Raw genomic sequence first — 17,689 nt, forward strand, 5'->3', positions numbered from 1 at the left:
ATCAAGTGCTTATCGGAGTCTTGTTTTCCAGCCTGCTGGAAAGCGGCATCTGTTATCCCTATTTTCAAAAATTCTGGAGAGCGATCTAACTAGCTTCCTATTAGCTTTCTTCTTATCATAAGCAAGTTTTTTTGAATCTTTAATTAACAAACACTAGATCTTGATTCTTGAATCTAATAACTTACTTCCTGACCATCAATATAAATTTCAGTTTTCTTGTTCTACAGCTGGTTTGCTAACAGTAATAACCAATAGATTTTATTATACATTAGATAGAGGTAGAAAGGTTAAGGCTATCGCTCTTGACATTTCTCCATAAGCTTTCTTCTTACGGTGTATCAGGTAATATCTTTAAGATTAATGAATCCTTCTATTTCAATAGTAGTAAAAGGTTGTCCTCAATAGACAACACTCTTCTTCATATCCTGCAACTTCAGGGGTTTCTCAAGGTTCTATCCTTGGCCCTATACTCTTTTTAATTTATATTAGCGATCTTCCGGATATTTTCACATCCAAGGCGGTGTTGTTCACGAATGATACTACCATTTATTAGTTTTGATAAGAAGCCTTCACTCTCTGATTGCTTGAAAGGAGTATTTGAGCTTGAAAAGGATCTCATTCCTGCTACAGCCAGTAGCGTAGCTAAAAGTTTCGAGCTCAAAGGCAAGATTCCCGTAAGGGATCCATAGACAAGGTCCTCTTAAGGTAAATTTATTTTATAAAAAAAGGAAATTCAGTAAATATATTATAAATTCAGTAGTTTATTATTATTACAGAAAAGAACACAGTATCAAAAACACTTAAAAAGTTCATAATATTAAAAAACTTTTTTTCTAGCTTTTGCATTTGCAAAGATATTCACAGCTTTTTTAACATCCATTGTTGATGCTGTTTGATGCTCTATGGCTAGTAATGAAAGATGATGCAGTCTGCTTTAAGTGGTTGCATTTCTTTTGTAATCTTTAATTATTTTTAATTTATTAAAACTTCTCTCCACACTTGCAACCGTTACGGATAATGTGAAAAAGAAAAGAACAGTCATGTAAATTTCGGAAAAATCACTTTCCAATAAACTATTTTGGTTGTCATTATTTCAGCTAGCTGTTTAATTGTCATTGCGTGGTTTAAATCTAATTTTAATAATGTGGTAAGTTGGACAAATTGATTAGCTAGGTTGGATGTAAATACTTCTGGATATTCGCTGCAAAGTGTATCACAAGCTTTTACCATATTTTGTTGCGACATCGTTAATATATTCTCAGGTTCAAGAAATGCAAAATAATGGTTGTTAGTTCTCATCCAGGTGAAACGTTTATCGATTTGGACAATTATTTTGTTAAGTGTATAATAAAAAACCTTGAATATTTCTTTTTTATTACTAAAACGATAATCTGATGATAATTCATTAAAATGGCGTTTAACCAATCTTCGTCGTTTACACGTAAAACGCGGATTAACTTTCCACAAGCACTTTAGCTTCCATTGCAAGCACTTTAGCTTCCATTTTAAACTCTTCAAATGAGTCTCGAAATATTTTTAGTTTAATATTTAAATTTTCTAATGCAGAAACTGCCGTACTTAATCCACATCTTTTTTTTGTAAAATTTTAGATACATTATTGATTTCAGTCATGATTTTGAATAAAAATACAGTAATAAATACAAACTCAAAATTTTCGATTTGTTTTTTAATATTGGCTGCTTCATTTCTTTCATCCACCTTATTTGATTGCAGTATTATTTTTGTAACTGCTTTTAAAATTTCAACGAAACGAACTTTAATAGCTGCTATAGATTGTATTCTCCCTGACCAACGCGCAGTGTTAAGTTTTTTTTAAAGTTTTTTCCGATTCCCCTGAAAACTGTGACAGCAGAACCTCATCAGTAATTCCTTTGGCTGAATTATCCGTTAATTCAAAAAATCCTAAGAAGGTTTCAATAATATTAAAATGTGTCGCTTTTTCGTTTTCACTGCGATCTATGTGTACATGTCTTATAACAATGCTCAATTAATCTTTCTTAGTGATATCTTGTGTCGTATCTAACATTAAAGAATAAAATGGTGATGTATTGATTTTCGTAGTTAGTACTTCCAATAATCTTACTCCCAAAATTGTTATTAATTCATTTTGTATATCTGGACTAAGATACGTAATGGATCCGGAAGGCATTGAAATAATTTGTTTCATCACATCATCATAATGAGCAAGTAGTTTTACTTGCGACAAAAAATTTCCGTTATAATCTCCTGTAAATCCTTCTCGATGGCCGCGAAAGGCTAAAGAATGTTTGGCGAGCATAAGCGTTATACGAATTAAACGCTCTAATGCCATTTTCCAAAAAGATGCTTTATAACGTAACTGTTCCTCCTGTGTTTCATCAATTGTCTGATTAGTTTTCCATAGTTCATATACTGCACAAGCATTAACATGAGCTTGTGAAGAGGTATGAGAACTTATACGTGTAGATAAATTTTTCCAATCTTTCAGACCAGTTTTCCATTGGCTATTTTGATTTAAAAATAACCAGCATGGCTCACAGTAGACAGCATCTAAAAGTATGGAACAACATAGCCAAATATGTGGAACTGGACCATATTTTAATGTGTAATAATAATAAGTTTCACTAAAACTCCTGTTCTGTTGATTATAATCTTTGGGAAATGGTCCTTTTGGCCGATGCGGTGGAATACTTATTAATAAACGCTTTTCGTCATCAGATATAATTTGATTTAAATATTTACCCAAATCATTAGTTAGTGCCATAGGGTGAATATTAATTTCTACTGCTGTTTCTTTATTTGCTCCTTCAATTTGTATTGCATTTTCAGCAGCAGTATCAGTAGTCTGTGATTCTTCAGTTTTCGGAAATTCATTTAAATCCACAGAATCTATATTATCAGATTGGTGAATATCATTTTTACTTTTTTTAAAAAGTATATCGAGCTTGGGCAATTTTTGCAATTCTTTTTCTTTTTCCTTTCTAATTTTACGCTTTTCAGCGCCTCTTTTAACTTTAGATTTAGATTCCGCCATGATAAAAAAGGGTCTTACACTTATAAATTCCGAAAACTGTTAAAATCAATATAATAGGTGTATGCATATGAAACCGCTGTTTAAAATAAGACAAGTTAATTTTCTTTTTAAGACAAAATTAATGTATGGATGATTATGTGTGTGAAACTACGTTCAATTTGCTTTAAATATCATAGTTTTTAATTTGATTTTATTCATATCTAGATAATTTTATACATCTTTCAAAATGAACAACTTTGTGCCTTCAAATATGCATTTGCGGGAAGTATTACTTCACTATTTTATTTTAAAGAAAACTGCTGCAGAAAGTCATCGTTTGCTTGTAGAAGCTTATTCTGACCATGCTTTATCTGAAACAACTTGCAGAGATTGGTTTAGAAGATTTAAAAGTGGCGATTTCGATCTTGACAACAAGGAACGTGGTAAACCTCCACAAAAATTTGAAGATTCAGAATTGCAAAGTTTATTGGACGAAGACGATGCTCAATCCCAAGAACAATTAGCAGAAGAGTTGAATGTTGATCAGGCAACAATTTCAAGACGTTTACAAGCTCTCGGTAAAATAAGAAAGGAAGGAAAATGGGTTCCACATGAATTGAAAGAACGTGATATTGAAAGGCGCTTAGTGACATGCGAAATGTTATTGAATCGTTTTGAAAGAAAGTCTTTTTTGCATCGAATAGTGACTGGAGATGAAAAATGGATTTATTTTGACAATCCAGTCCGCACAACACATTATGTTGACCCAGGCGCACCTGTAAAATCAACACCAAAGAGGAATATTCATGGAAATAAGGCTTTGCTGTCTATTTGGTGGGATCAGATTGGTGTGGTATACTATGAGTTGCTAAAACCTAAAGAAACAATTGATGGGCCACTTTACAGACTCCAATTATTCCGTTTAAGAAAAGCATTAGAAGAAAAACGACCCGAATATGCTGAGAGACACGATAAAATAATTCTTCAACATGACAATGCTCGTCCTCATGTTTGTAAAGTTGTTCAAACAGCGTTGAAAACTATCGGATGGGAAGTCTTATGCCACCCGTCGTATTCACCAGACCTTGCTCCATCAGATTACTATTTATTCCGATCAATGTCACATGGCTTGGCAGATCAGCACTTCTCGAATTATGAAGAGGTCAAAAAATGGCTCGATGATTGGATAGCTTCTAAACCTGAGAAATTCTATTGGGATGGAATTCATAAGTTACCAAAAAATTGGCAAAAAGTAGTAGAAAATAATGGAAATTACATTCAAAGAAATATAAATAAAACATCTCCAAAACAAACGTTTTAATTCAAAGAAAAAACAGCGGTTCCATATGCATACACCTATTATATAATAGTTTTATTAATTTTTTGAATTAATTTTTTACCCCTAACAAAAAAAAAAAGACATAAATTTTATAAATGTCAGAAACACGTATTGTTGAGGCAATCCAATAAATTAATTGAGTTCAAACAATGTTCTTAACGTTAACATATAGCTATATGTTGACATAATGATTCATTTTAAAGACCTCTAAATATTATATATATTAAACCCGTTTTTTAAAACGGGCTAGCACACTAGTAATATATTAAAAATGAAATAATGCAATAGTGCTTGCTTACCTTCGGTAATAAGAAAAAATTTATGGCAAAACAAGCATCTGCTAAGATTGCATCTCTTTATCGTGCTCGCCACTTCCTTACTACGGATTCCATTTTATATCTCTATAAGTCTCAAATCTGTCCTTGAATGGAATAATGTTGCCTTATATGGGGCGGATCTTCTAATGATGCCCTTTCTCTTTTAGACACGGTTCAAAAACGCATTGTAAACATAGTTGAACATTACGCATTGTAAACATAGTTGAACACAATAACGATGTGATAATGGTTTCAATTGTGTATTCTCCCAATCATCAACAAACCTACCCGGGCAACCCCAACCTCGGTCTCTGCTTTAGACAATATATTAACAAATACATTTTTAGAAACCTCTTCAAAAGCAGGAATTATCAAAACCGATATATCAGATCAAAGGTACTACATATACGCTAATGTTGCATGGGCGAGTACTTATAAATCCAAAAGAAACCACAATATATCGAAAACAAAAACATGATACAAGATTAATTTTTAATAAGGAGGACTCTCGCATTCTGAGCCACTTTTAAAAAATTTGAAAGCATTAAATGTATATCAAGTCAATATATTCCAAAATTTGTTGTTTATGCTCAAATATAAACTTGGACTTGTTCATTAAAATATTCTCTTAATTTTCTTTTCGTCATTACGACAATTATCATCAGTACTTTTTTTTATTATTATTATTAAAACCTGCAAATTATGATTTCTACATGTTTGTTTTAATGTATGTTCTAAGTGCTTTAATCTATGTGTTTACGGTCCATAAGTTTCAATGAATGCCTTTGATTATTATTACTAATATTATGTTTAAAAATTGGTGTAACTCCTTTGATCACATTTCTGTATGAGTGACACCATCCCACAGTGGGCCAGAATTCACTTTTACTGGACCAAATTCATAACTAATTAAATATTAGGGCTATATTGACTAAAATTAGGATCAGTAATAATATGACGTCTGCGTTTCTTATGAAGGTATTTTTTTTTATTCGTTGCTATGGATACCTAATTTTGGGTAGCAAAAACATGGGTTTTTTTTCAGATATTTTTACAAGTGCTCTCTTCACCAATTTTACATAAGTATCAATATTTTTTTTTTTTTTTTTTGTTCTATAGTATGCATTTTCGTGGTTACATAATTAAGATTCGTTAAGATTGAATAAACATATAAATATAAAAAATCATAAATAATAAAACATAAATAATAATAAACTGTAATACGAACTGTAAGAAGAACGCAGGAAACTTGCAGAAGACCAAAAGGTCTTATTATCAAGAACCGCTTTACATTGTCATACATATATACGTATATAAAAATAAAAATATTTACAAATTTTTTACATTAAATTGTTACCTTATAATTGCATTAAAATTTAAGATAACAATTATACAAACATATATTGTTACTTTTTCTTAATATTACCACGTTTATTGCTAACGCAATATTTGAAAAATATATTTAAGTACACTCAAACCTCTTTTTGTGCGGTAGATAGGGACCGCATAAAAGAAAACGCATAAAAAAAAAATCACATAAAACTTCAGGAGTACCTATAAAAAATAGTTTTCGAATCAATATTAAAAATTTTTATTTATGCGGACCGCATAAAAAAACTCTTTGCATTGCAACACAAAAATTCAATTCAACTCTTACATAAAAAATATTTAAAAATTAACGTTATAACGCAATTTGTGGTTGCATGTTCATAACAGTAGCTATATAATGATGTATGTACATACATTTTACACATTTTAATCGTTGAGATTGAAATTATTGCGCGTTCAAAAATTAAATTATATGAGATCGCACAAAAAGCAAAACGCACAAAGTATCGCATAAAAAGGACCGCGTGAAAAGAGGTTTGAGTGTTGTTAAAAAACAAGAGTTTATATAAGAAGCTAGCTGTGAACAAATTTAGAAAAATCAGTAAGTAAATTTTTATACTTTAAAATACTCTTTTTAATAGTTTTTTTAAAGCCATGTAAGTTTTCAAAGTCAATAATATTTTTATTAAGTAATAAAAACTTATTCCAGATATGAGGTGCACGATAAGTAATTTTAAATTGCTCAAGCTTAATTTTGCATGAAGGCTCTAAAAGGGTGCTATTTGTGTGCAACATGTATTTATACTCTGGCTTTTGTTTATAAAGACTATAGAAAATTAAAGAAGTTTTTTGCATTTTGCTATTATACATAAGACTTAGAACATTATACATATATATATTTAGTTCAAAAAATGTTAGTAAAGACATCTGTTCAAAAAGAGGCTTTGTGTGTTCTTTTTTATTTTTAAAATTAATTACTCGTATAGCATGCTTCTGTTTACGATAGAGAGGTTTTAGTTTGCTTTTATAGGTACTACCCCATGCTGTATTACTGTAATTTAAATAACTTTGAACAAAGCTATGGTAGCTTTGTTAGAGTAGCGGCTTTTTTAATAAATGGCGTGATCGGAATATTATTCCGATACTTTTAGATATTTTATTACCTAAATAGGTGATATGCTTATTCCAATTTAGATTTTCGTTAATAAAAACACCTAAAAATTTAGTAATATTATCCCTACTTATTTCTCTATTTTCAAAAAACAATTTTGGAAGAGAAGATTCGACTTCTTTTTTTTTATAAGAAGGATGAATTAAAGTAAACTTTGTTTTACTTAAGTTAATAGAAAGTTTATTTGCCCAAAACCATCCAGAAATTTTTTCTGATTCTTGATTCATTTCTACGCACAGTTCGTTTATAATTTTTCCGGAGAAAAAAAAGTTGCTATCATAAGCAAACATTTTGGTTGAAATTCTGTTTGATGCCCGATAGAGATCGTTAACATAGATTAAAAAAAAGCAAAGGCCCAAATATTGAGCCCTGAGGAACACCACACTTTAATATAGAAGGATTAGAGAGTTTATTATCTCGATAGTATATAGATTGCACACGTTTATCTAAGTAGCTTTCTATCCATTTGTTCGTTCTGCCATACATGTTAAGCTTTGATAATAATATTTTGTGGTCGACTGTATTGAAAGCCTTAGAGAGATCTATGAATACACCTAATGTAACTTTTCCGTTGGTAAAAGAGTTTTTTATTTCATCAACTAGGTGAAGGATTGCGTGTTTATTTGATGTATTTTTTTGAAAACCGAATTGCTCAGAGTAAATAAAATTTTTTTAAAAAATTATATACTCTATAGTGCATAATTCTCTCAAGTATCTTAGAGAATGTAGAAAGTATTGATATTGGTCTGTAATTGCCTATTTCACTTGTATCTCCTGATTTAAAAATAGGTTTTACTTTCGCAGTTTTCAGTTTTTCAGGAAAGATACCTTTAAGGAATGTTTAAATATTTTAAATAAAGGAACTTTATGCTCGTTTCGGCAGTTAATTACTATGTTGCTATTAATATCGTCGATTCCGGTTGCATTGTTTTTTTTTAGGCTTTTAAAAGCATTGTCAAATTCTAACACGGTTATTTTTTCGTTATTCAGTTCATTTTTATTACTATCTAAATATTTATCAAATGATTTATTTACACTAGGAATTTGGGATGCAAGTTTAGATCCTATATTAACAAAGAAGTTGGTAAACTCATTTGCAATGACGTTTTCATCATCAATTGTTTTGTGGTTGATTTTTATAGTTTTAGGAAAGCACGGTTTGTTAATTTTTGGTTTACCATAATAATAATTGCCATTTTTCCTAGAATCTGTTTGACACTTTTCAAGTAATTTATTATAATAACTGGTTTTAGCGGTTTTTTTAATTTTCTCAAAGAGGCTTGCATAATTCTTGTATTCCGATTTTGATTTATCGCATTTTTTTAAGGTACTTTATATATAATCGTTGTTTCCGCTTAGATGATTTTTTAAGACCTTTACTCAACCAAGGTGAATTTACGTCTTTAAATTTAATTGTTTTTACTACTTTGGAGAGTGTTTATCATAAAGAAATAAAAAATATCTATAAACGTATTATACATTAAATTGGTATCATTTGAGGATTCTAAATCTGACCAGTCGATAACTTAACCTTATTTTTTTCTTAGAAGCTTTTCAAAATAATATTTTGAAGATGATTTTAGAAAATTTCTGTTGATGTTTGTGGCGGTTTATAACAGCATGGTATTAAGGTATTTTTAGAGTCATTGTTAATGATTTCAATAGAAACAAATTCCCTGTCGTAATCAGATATGCATAGGTCGTTTCGTAATTTATACTGCAAACTATTTTTGATGTAAATTACAACACCCCCGCCTCTTTTTTTCGATTTTCTCTGCAAATGCACTCCTTCATAGTTATTTAATTGAAAAAGCGTGCTTTCGTTAAATTCGTCACCAGTAAACCATGTTTCGCTTAAAAAGATAATAGTAAAAATAAAATTGCTTTCCTCTAAGAATATTTTAAAGTTTTCAAAATTTGCTTTAACACTTCTAATATTAGGATGAACAAGAAAAAGGCTCTCATAAGGTTTAACATCTTTTAAATACTTATTTATTTCATCTGGAAACATGTAAGGTGTTTCCATATTCATTAATGAAAAGTTATCAATAAAGTTTTTGTCAAGGTCATTTTATCAAGTGTTTTGATCATTTATTTTAAAAACCTTTTCTGGTATATGTTTTCAAAAAGACTTTCGTATTCAAACGTTTTCGGATTCATTTTAAAGGGTTTCGTTATTGATATATTATCAATAAAAATATTCTAAAAATAAATCTAAATTAAATAAACCGTAAATAAAATAAGTAGAAAATTACTTTTTATTTGTCTTCCACTCGCGTACAATAAGATTCTCGTATGATATGTAAGCAAATTTTCCCATACTTCATTTTTTCACCCAAATCCTTTCTTATTTTATTCGTCTCCATGCAGTAATCTTCGTTAATAAATAAGTTTTTTCCTTTTAACTTAAAAAAATGAGGTCACGCCTTTTAAAAAAGGAAATATACTTTTTATTTAGTTGCTATGGATACCTAATTTTGCTAAGCAACAGCTAAATTTTATTAGTTGTATATGTTTTATTTGTGCTATGTACACTATTTAGCACGTGTTTTATTATAAAATTCTCGTTTTGATCCTCGCTCGCGGAAAGCAAAACTTTTTTCAGTTTAATATGATTAACTTGTGTTATCACACGTGTTATTACACGTTGCGAGATAAACTTGGTTTCTTGTAAACAAAATTATGTTCTAGCTTAGTTAATTAGTTTTAATCAGCAGATTTTATAAGCGTCTACAGAATTTTTCAAATTTGTATGGGTATTACTGTACCCATTCACAATCACTGAAAATCTTTGACAATGTATGCTACAAGTAGTTTAAGCTTAATAAGTGGTAGGTCTATATATTTAAAAAATTAAAAATAATTATGTACAATATAATTCAGACGAAATTACAAAATAAAAGAATGACATTCTTTTAAGAGTTGCACAACATCATCCGAAAAATACTCTTTTTTAGGGTGCTTAGGTGATCGCAAAGCACTGGTTAGTGGATCGGATGAGCACGTAAAACGCTGTAAAACGTCTTCGTTTGTCTTTAAATGCGAACACTTCCTTCAAAAAAATACACGGAATTTTTTAAAGTCTTTATTTCGTGCTTCTAAGGCCTCTTCACTCATCATCCCAATTGGCAACACCTGATCAACAACCTGCTACACATTTATCAAGATTTAGTGCAAGCTCAGTGGCATGTAGTACTAGGGATAAAGTTGTATAAAAAGCTGTGCTGTTTCTAAGCAATAGTCTTTTAATTTATCGGCATCAATCATAAAACCAGATGACAAAGTACACAGCACAACTTATATCCTTTTAATTAAATGCACATCAACATTGATAATTGCTGCTGTTTGTTCAGCATTTCTGAAGAAACATCGGGCAGTATTGCAATTATTTGATGATCCAGAATCAACAGACCTAAAGATAGCATTCACCAGCCCAACTTCATTTCTGAACCAAGATTGAATTAAATTCTTTTTAGCTTTAATTTTTTCTTTGTCTGCATCTGACCTTGATGCTCATTTCTTTACTTCAGCTTTGTAGCCGACTTTTAACAAACACTCCATGCTGCGAATCCATGCATGAAGTGTTGACAAGCCATACATCAATTTGGTCAGAGTTAATGGCAAATTGCAAACAATATTAAGTTGCTTCATTTGACTTGGTATTGATCCACAAACTGAGCAGCACTGACTTGAATTAGAAACTGTAGAAAACGCAGTGGCTTCTTTTCCATCTATTATTGTAACATCAACTATGTGAAGAACAGTTAAGTTTTCATACTTAGGCACAGCAGTTGTAGCCTAATTTCCAAAAGCATTTTCCAGAAATTGATGCTCTGCATTCATTACATCAGTTGTCTCCTTTACAAACCTAAACCGCACAATTCGGCAGTAACTTGTGTATTAATGTTTTGCTCTGTTGACCCATCAAAACCTAACTTTAAGTACAGAATTAGCATATCAAAACCAAATGAATCGAAAACATCATGTTGTACTACCAACAACCGCAGCACAGTACGATCTACCAATGCTTGGAAACTGATGCCTGCAGAGTAATCTGTTGCTGTCCATGATTCACGACTAAGCAAACCCTCTCTTTTGCCTCACGTACATTGTATGGTGGATATAAATTACTTTTTTGGCTTTTTGCATTGTTTCTTAAGCGCTGATATTGAAATTTGCTCATCTCATTATCTAATAAAAGAGCCAACGCTTCTTCAGATGTATTGTTTGAATGATCTAGTTCAGCATTTTTGTTATCAGCCAACTTTATTGCTATCTGAACATCTTTTCTTCTTCCCTCTTTCCACAGGTGTGTGCCACTAGCAATCAACAGCTCACAAGAATTTGAAGCTGACAAAGTTGCAACTTTTCTTTTTTTGGTTTTTGAAGACGAATCTTCAAACGGTAATGTAGGCCTGCCGAGTTGTTTATTTTTACTGTCATTCATTAATGTGGTATTAAAATCATTTTTAAGCCACGCTGTATTCTTTCAAATAAACTTTGCATCGGTTTGTTTACTTCGAGTCCATCTTTTACCATATTCAGAAATAAATAAATTAAATTGAATTTGAAACTTAGCGCCTTGAAACTTCAAATCATGTTCTTTAATAAAGTTGTATGCAAGTATACTGTCTTCTTTTTTATGTATTGACAGACTGCTGAGTCTGATAAACTGGTGAATTTTGTTTCTTGTGACACTCATTGAACCTAAATAGAAATAGCACTTCAACATCTAGTTGAATAAGTGAGTAACCCCTACCAAACCAATTAAAATAGATTATTAAATCCATTTGGTTTGACAAGCGCTAAATTAATAAGAACAATATATATATATACATATATATATATATATATATATATATATATATATATATATATATATATATATATATATATATATATACATTGAACCTAAATAGGAATAGCACTTCAACATCTAGTTGAATAAGTGAGTAACCCCTACCAAACCAATTAAAATAGATTATTAAATCCATTTGGTTTGACAAGCACTAAATTAATAAGAACAATATATATATATACATATATATATATATATATATATATATATATATATATATATATATATATATATATATATATATATATATATATATATATATATATATATACATATATATATATATATATATATATATATATATATATATATATATATATATATTTATATATATATATATATATATATATATATATATATATATATATATATATATATATATATATATATATATATATATGTATATATCTTTGGTCCCGGGTAAACTAAAGTGGCGCCTAATGGCAGCCAGATTTATGAAATTAATAAAGAAAACATATATAAGCTTAAAAATATCTAAGTTTAAAAGCAAGATGTAGTAATAAAAAAAACATTTTGTCAATTTAAAGCAAAAGTTTTACAATAAAATATAACATAATAAGCGCGTTTAAAGTTGCTGCAAATATGTTAATTACTTACCAATTTTAGTTAAACAACTTTTAAAATTCAGATAACATATAGAGTTATTATATAATATTTTAAAAAGCGCAATATTTAGTGTAAATGTTATTTATTTCCATCGATTTTTTAAACATTTTTCTCTTTTAAATTTTTTTTTTTCTAAGGCCCACTGCGCATCCTAAATAAATATTTAACTTATTATTATAAATAATTTTATGCTCATAACTACCATTATAATATTAGTTATTATTATTATTTTTTCATTGTAACTATTGTAAACATACTTATTATTACTATTACTATAATTTGTATTAAATTTTGTTTTATCTTATATTATTATAATATATTATTATTATTACTATTATTATTGTTGTTATTATTATTATTATCAAAACTATGCAAAGGTTATACATTTAGTTGTATATATAGCGTATATATATGTGTATATAGCGTATATATATGTGAGTTCAAAGATACGCAGTTGACACAATTTACCCATTTTTATTCGGTTAGACGCGGTTGACAAAATCAAACAAAATATTGATCTAATCATTATGAAATGGGTCAAAACCAATTTCCGAACCCTTTTCACTCCTAATTAGACCAACGAAAATCCAAAATTGGTTGAAAGATGTTAAAGTTATGTATATTTTTACAAAATATTCATTCCTAAAGTGACAAGATTCGAGACATGTAAAAATGCCTATAATATTGCTTGTTATATAAATTGGGGAAGGGCGAGGGGGAGGGGGTGGAGAATACTGCAATCTAAATGTGGTGAGCAAATTCTGACCTGGGGGGGGGGAGGTTATTTGGAACAATGCATTTACTCGGCAAGGGGTGGGGCCTGGGGGTTGGTTGCAACGGTAATCCTTCAGTTAAGTGGCGTAAAAAAAACGTCTGAAACATTTTAAAAGCAAAATAATAGATAAATTTTACGCCGCTTAATCGAAGAATAAACAAAAGTGCTTCAAAGTAGTAATAAAACACTATTATTGGAACTTTGAGAAACTTTATCTTTTTAAGTGAAAGAACACTTTATAGTTCTTTAAGTGATAGGACATTTTTATAAGCTTCTGTCTATTATAGTTGTTATTTGTCTCCAGAGCAGAGAGTAAACTTGAACAGAATGGCAAAAACCAGAAAAAAGAATGGCTAAAACCAGAATGGCGATCAACTACCTTCTAACAAAGACATTTTGCAGCATAAACATCTTGGAAGACCTGAAATCCATCTTGCTTGCAGATATTATGTCTATGAGTGTCATTCTTAGAATGCCGCAAAGCTCTTCAGGACAACCTCAGATCCAGATAATCAACTCTTCAAGAAACTGTTTGATGAGTTTTTCTCTTATTCAGATTGATCAAAATAAATTTCGCAAATTCAATTATGGAGTAAATCAACAACTTAACAATGCTGCTTGAGTGGGGTGACTCTTAAAACAACATTTTTGAAAAAAACCTGTTCCTACCCCTTTACTTTGTTCTATATATAGTACTAAAACACTAGGTTTAAAAACTTTTTTTAACAAAAAATTATTTTAAAGGTAGGTCAAGACTCTTAAAAATTTGACTGGTCCCTAATACTTTGAAAATAAAAGTTCTTCTAAAGTATGTCAACCTGGTACTCAAACGAAGCGAAATTATATAAAAACTTAAAAATAATAATCGATTTACTTAAAAATAATTTTTTTAGACATAAATGCAAATAAAACTATTGTTTTTAAGCTGAAATAAAAAAAGTCTTTATTTTCAAGTTTTAAAAGAATAATTTTTTTAAACATGTTTTTTACGTAAATTGATTACTATTTTTGAAGTTTTAATATAATATCGCTTCTTTTGAGAACCAGAGTCAAACTTTTAAGGTTCTTGAGCTACCCCTAAAATAATTTTTAGTCAAAAAAATTTTAAACCTAGTGTTTTAGTGTTATATAGAACAAATGAAAGGGGTAAGAGCAGCTTTATCTTCAAAAATGTTGTTTTAAGAGTCACCCTATGCAAGAGTATCCCTAGAAATCATACCAAAGTTGCTGGATGAAGACAAAAATACCCAAAGGTGATTATTGGGAGCTAGCAGAAATTCTTCAATTCTATTTATCCCCAGAGATTGATCAACTGACAGTTTGACAACCTGGAGCAATTCATCATGCAAGGTTTATGGTACAGGCTAAATATTACATGAAGCTGTAAATTCTGAGCCAAATGACAGATATTGTTTCCACAGCTTCTAAAAAAAAAGAAGTTGAGGCCATCTCTGAGTTTGTAGCATTGTATTATGCAAATTGGTTCTTAACCTTGCCTCAAACTGTAATTTCTCCTAGACATGACATAGAAGCAATCTGGGAGATGAAGTCATATATGAAGAACAGACCTAATGTTGCAGCCAAATGTCTCGATAGCATTGCAAACCATACATTGTATTTTCATCCAAATTTAATCCCATTTAGTTTACTGGATATATGTATATATATATGTATATATATATATATATATATATATATATATATATATATATATATATATATATATATATATATATATATATATATATATATAGTGGAGTTCATATTTTACAAAATATTTTCTTAAAATATATTTTTCTTGGAATTGTATGCAAGTTAAAATGTGATTTCCACATATAATTTTGATTTTATATAAACTTTTTATTTAGTTGTATATCGAACTATTGTAGTTTAATCATTTAGTTGTATTTTATTATTGCGTTTAATACTTTTAGATGTATGTTCATTATTGTAGGTTATTCATTTATTTTATAGATTTTTTATTTTATTTTTCCTTAAGTTTTTCATACGCTTATTTATTATTCATTTTATTATTAGTCTTTATTTTTCATTTAGACATTGTTATTTAATTGTTATTTAATTGTTATTTAATTGTTATTTAATTGTTATTTAATTGTCATTTAATTGTTATTTAATTGTTATTTAATTGTTATTTAATTGTTATTTAATTGTTATTTAATTGTTATTTAATTGTTATTTAATTGTTATTTAATTGTTATTTAATTGTTATTTAATTGTTATTTAATTGTTATTTAATTGTTATTTAATTGTTATTTAATTGTTATTTAATTGTTATTTAATTGTTATTTAATTGTTATTTAATTGTTATTTAATTGTTATTTAATTGTTATTTAATTGTTATTTAATTGTTATTTAATTTTTCAGTATATAAGAAATGTTGCTCAGCGAAATTTTATGCTTACGTTTTTACAGTATATAGAGTATATAGTATTTTTCTACAGTATATAGAGTATATAGTACGTTTTTTAAAGTGCTTTAAGGCATAAGTAAAATGAAACTTTCAAAAATATACCGTTTACCGGTTCACTGTTTTCCTGCTGTGAGTGTATGTGAATACTTTAATATTTTTATTAATTTTTTAAGTTTTTACAACAGATTTTTTGTACAATTAGTTTATTGGAAAACAATTCAACAAGTTCCAGAAATAACTTTAGAGTGTTGTTGCAGTAAACAATTATCGTTTTGATTGTAGACGTTGATTTATTTCACAAAGAGCAAGTAGGTCAGGTAAATTTCGCAAATGGCAAAAACTCTCAATTTTCTTGAAGAGGCACTAGAAAATACTTATGAGTAGTAAAGTCAATCCAACATTCATTCTAGACAAGAATGAATGTAACATCTACAGGTTTACTACACTAACCTAATAGATCAAAAAGGCGTGTGAGGCTGCACAACATAAATATTCTGCACACCTCTAAAATCTTTGTTTGGAGGTCTTCTACAAGACAATAGTAAAAATTGCTAGTAAATACGTTTTTTTTAAATACAAATATATGCAGTAAAAAGGTATGTATTTAGTAAAATATACTCCCTCCGTTCCACAACAGTTGTCACATTTGGATACTTTGGTCCGATTATTGAAAAATTATTCTATACTAGTGATTTTTTGAAAGATTTGACTACATATAACAAAGATTTAATTATTATCTTAAATGTTATTTTAATTAATTATTTTCTAAAAGTATAAACTCATAAAAAAAAATATTTTCATTAATAAATTATATGAACTAAGTAACAAATTTTTTTTTGTTCCATATTACTTATCACCATTCCACATTACTTACCACTATTCCATATTACTTGTCACTATTCCACATTACTTACCACTATTCCACATTACTTGTCACATTTCGTATCGCAGTGTGAATATTTTCATGTTTGCTGTTTAAAATTTGTGCACGCGCACACGCGCACCATTTGAAGGAACACTGAGAATGATATCTCAAATTTGTCAAGTCTTTGAAAATAAATTCTTATTTGAGATCAGCTAAAAAGAGTTGAAACTAACACTTTTTGCGTTAATTTTCAATGGTTTTTAAGCATATTTTACTAAAAATATATAATAATTGGACACACAAGGAACTCAGTAGAAATCAGCGTTTTTTATTACATTACAAAGATAACAAACTTAACCATGGAGCTACAAATGAAGTAGCAGCAAACTTTATTGTAGCTCCATGCAAACTTCAATTTTACAATGTTATTCTTAAGATTAAATAAATATATATAAATACAATATGAATGTGGGAAGTAGAAGACAAAATGTCTTATCATCAAGCCCCTTTGTGAAATAAAAAAAAGTATAATTTTACTAGTTCTAATATTATACAAAAGAATGAATCCAAAAAGTTTCAGAAGAAATAAAAAAAAAATTTAAGATTAAAAAGTTTTAAAAAAAAGGTTAAAAAGTTTGCAAAAAATAAAAAATTCACAAATCAGCAGGGCCGCAGAGAGAGAGAGGCAAAAGAAGTATACGTGCCCCGGGCGCCAAGATAATAAAAGCGCCAAAAAAAAAACATAATGAGATTTTTTTTTGAAAAAAGTAAAAAAAATATTGAAGAAGACACTAAGTCCAATCCAAACAAAACATCTTAACATAAATCTTATAAATGCTTTTTTAATTATTCTAAAGAAAAAAAAAAAAAATTTTTCCGTTTAATAATATATACAGTTTGAAGACTAATTTTTTATTTGAACTTTTTTTGTTCTTTATTACATTTTAAACAACATGTCGTTATA

The 17,689-nt window shown here is 28.9% G+C and overlaps 1 protein-coding gene across 1 annotated transcript; it reads right to left on the reverse strand.

Annotated features, from left to right (window-relative positions):
• Window positions 1-2,008: 2,008 nt before the first annotated feature.
• LOC136092091 (zinc finger MYM-type protein 5-like) lies at window positions 2,009-3,034 on the reverse strand. The gene has a single exon (XM_065819810.1). The coding sequence runs from the start codon at window positions 3,032-3,034 to the stop codon at window positions 2,009-2,011; it is 1,026 nt and encodes a 341-aa protein (XP_065675882.1).
• Between the last annotated feature and the right edge of the window lie 14,655 nt (window positions 3,035-17,689).

Source organism: Hydra vulgaris, chromosome 15, assembly GCF_038396675.1.
Source record: "Hydra vulgaris chromosome 15, alternate assembly HydraT2T_AEP".
NCBI lineage: Eukaryota > Metazoa > Cnidaria > Hydrozoa > Anthoathecata > Hydridae > Hydra > Hydra vulgaris.

Coding starts and splice junctions, on each gene's coding strand:
- LOC136092091 (XM_065819810.1), bottom strand. CDS start 3,034: ATGGCGGAATCTAAATCTAAAGTTAAAAGAGGCGCTGAAAAGCGTAAA.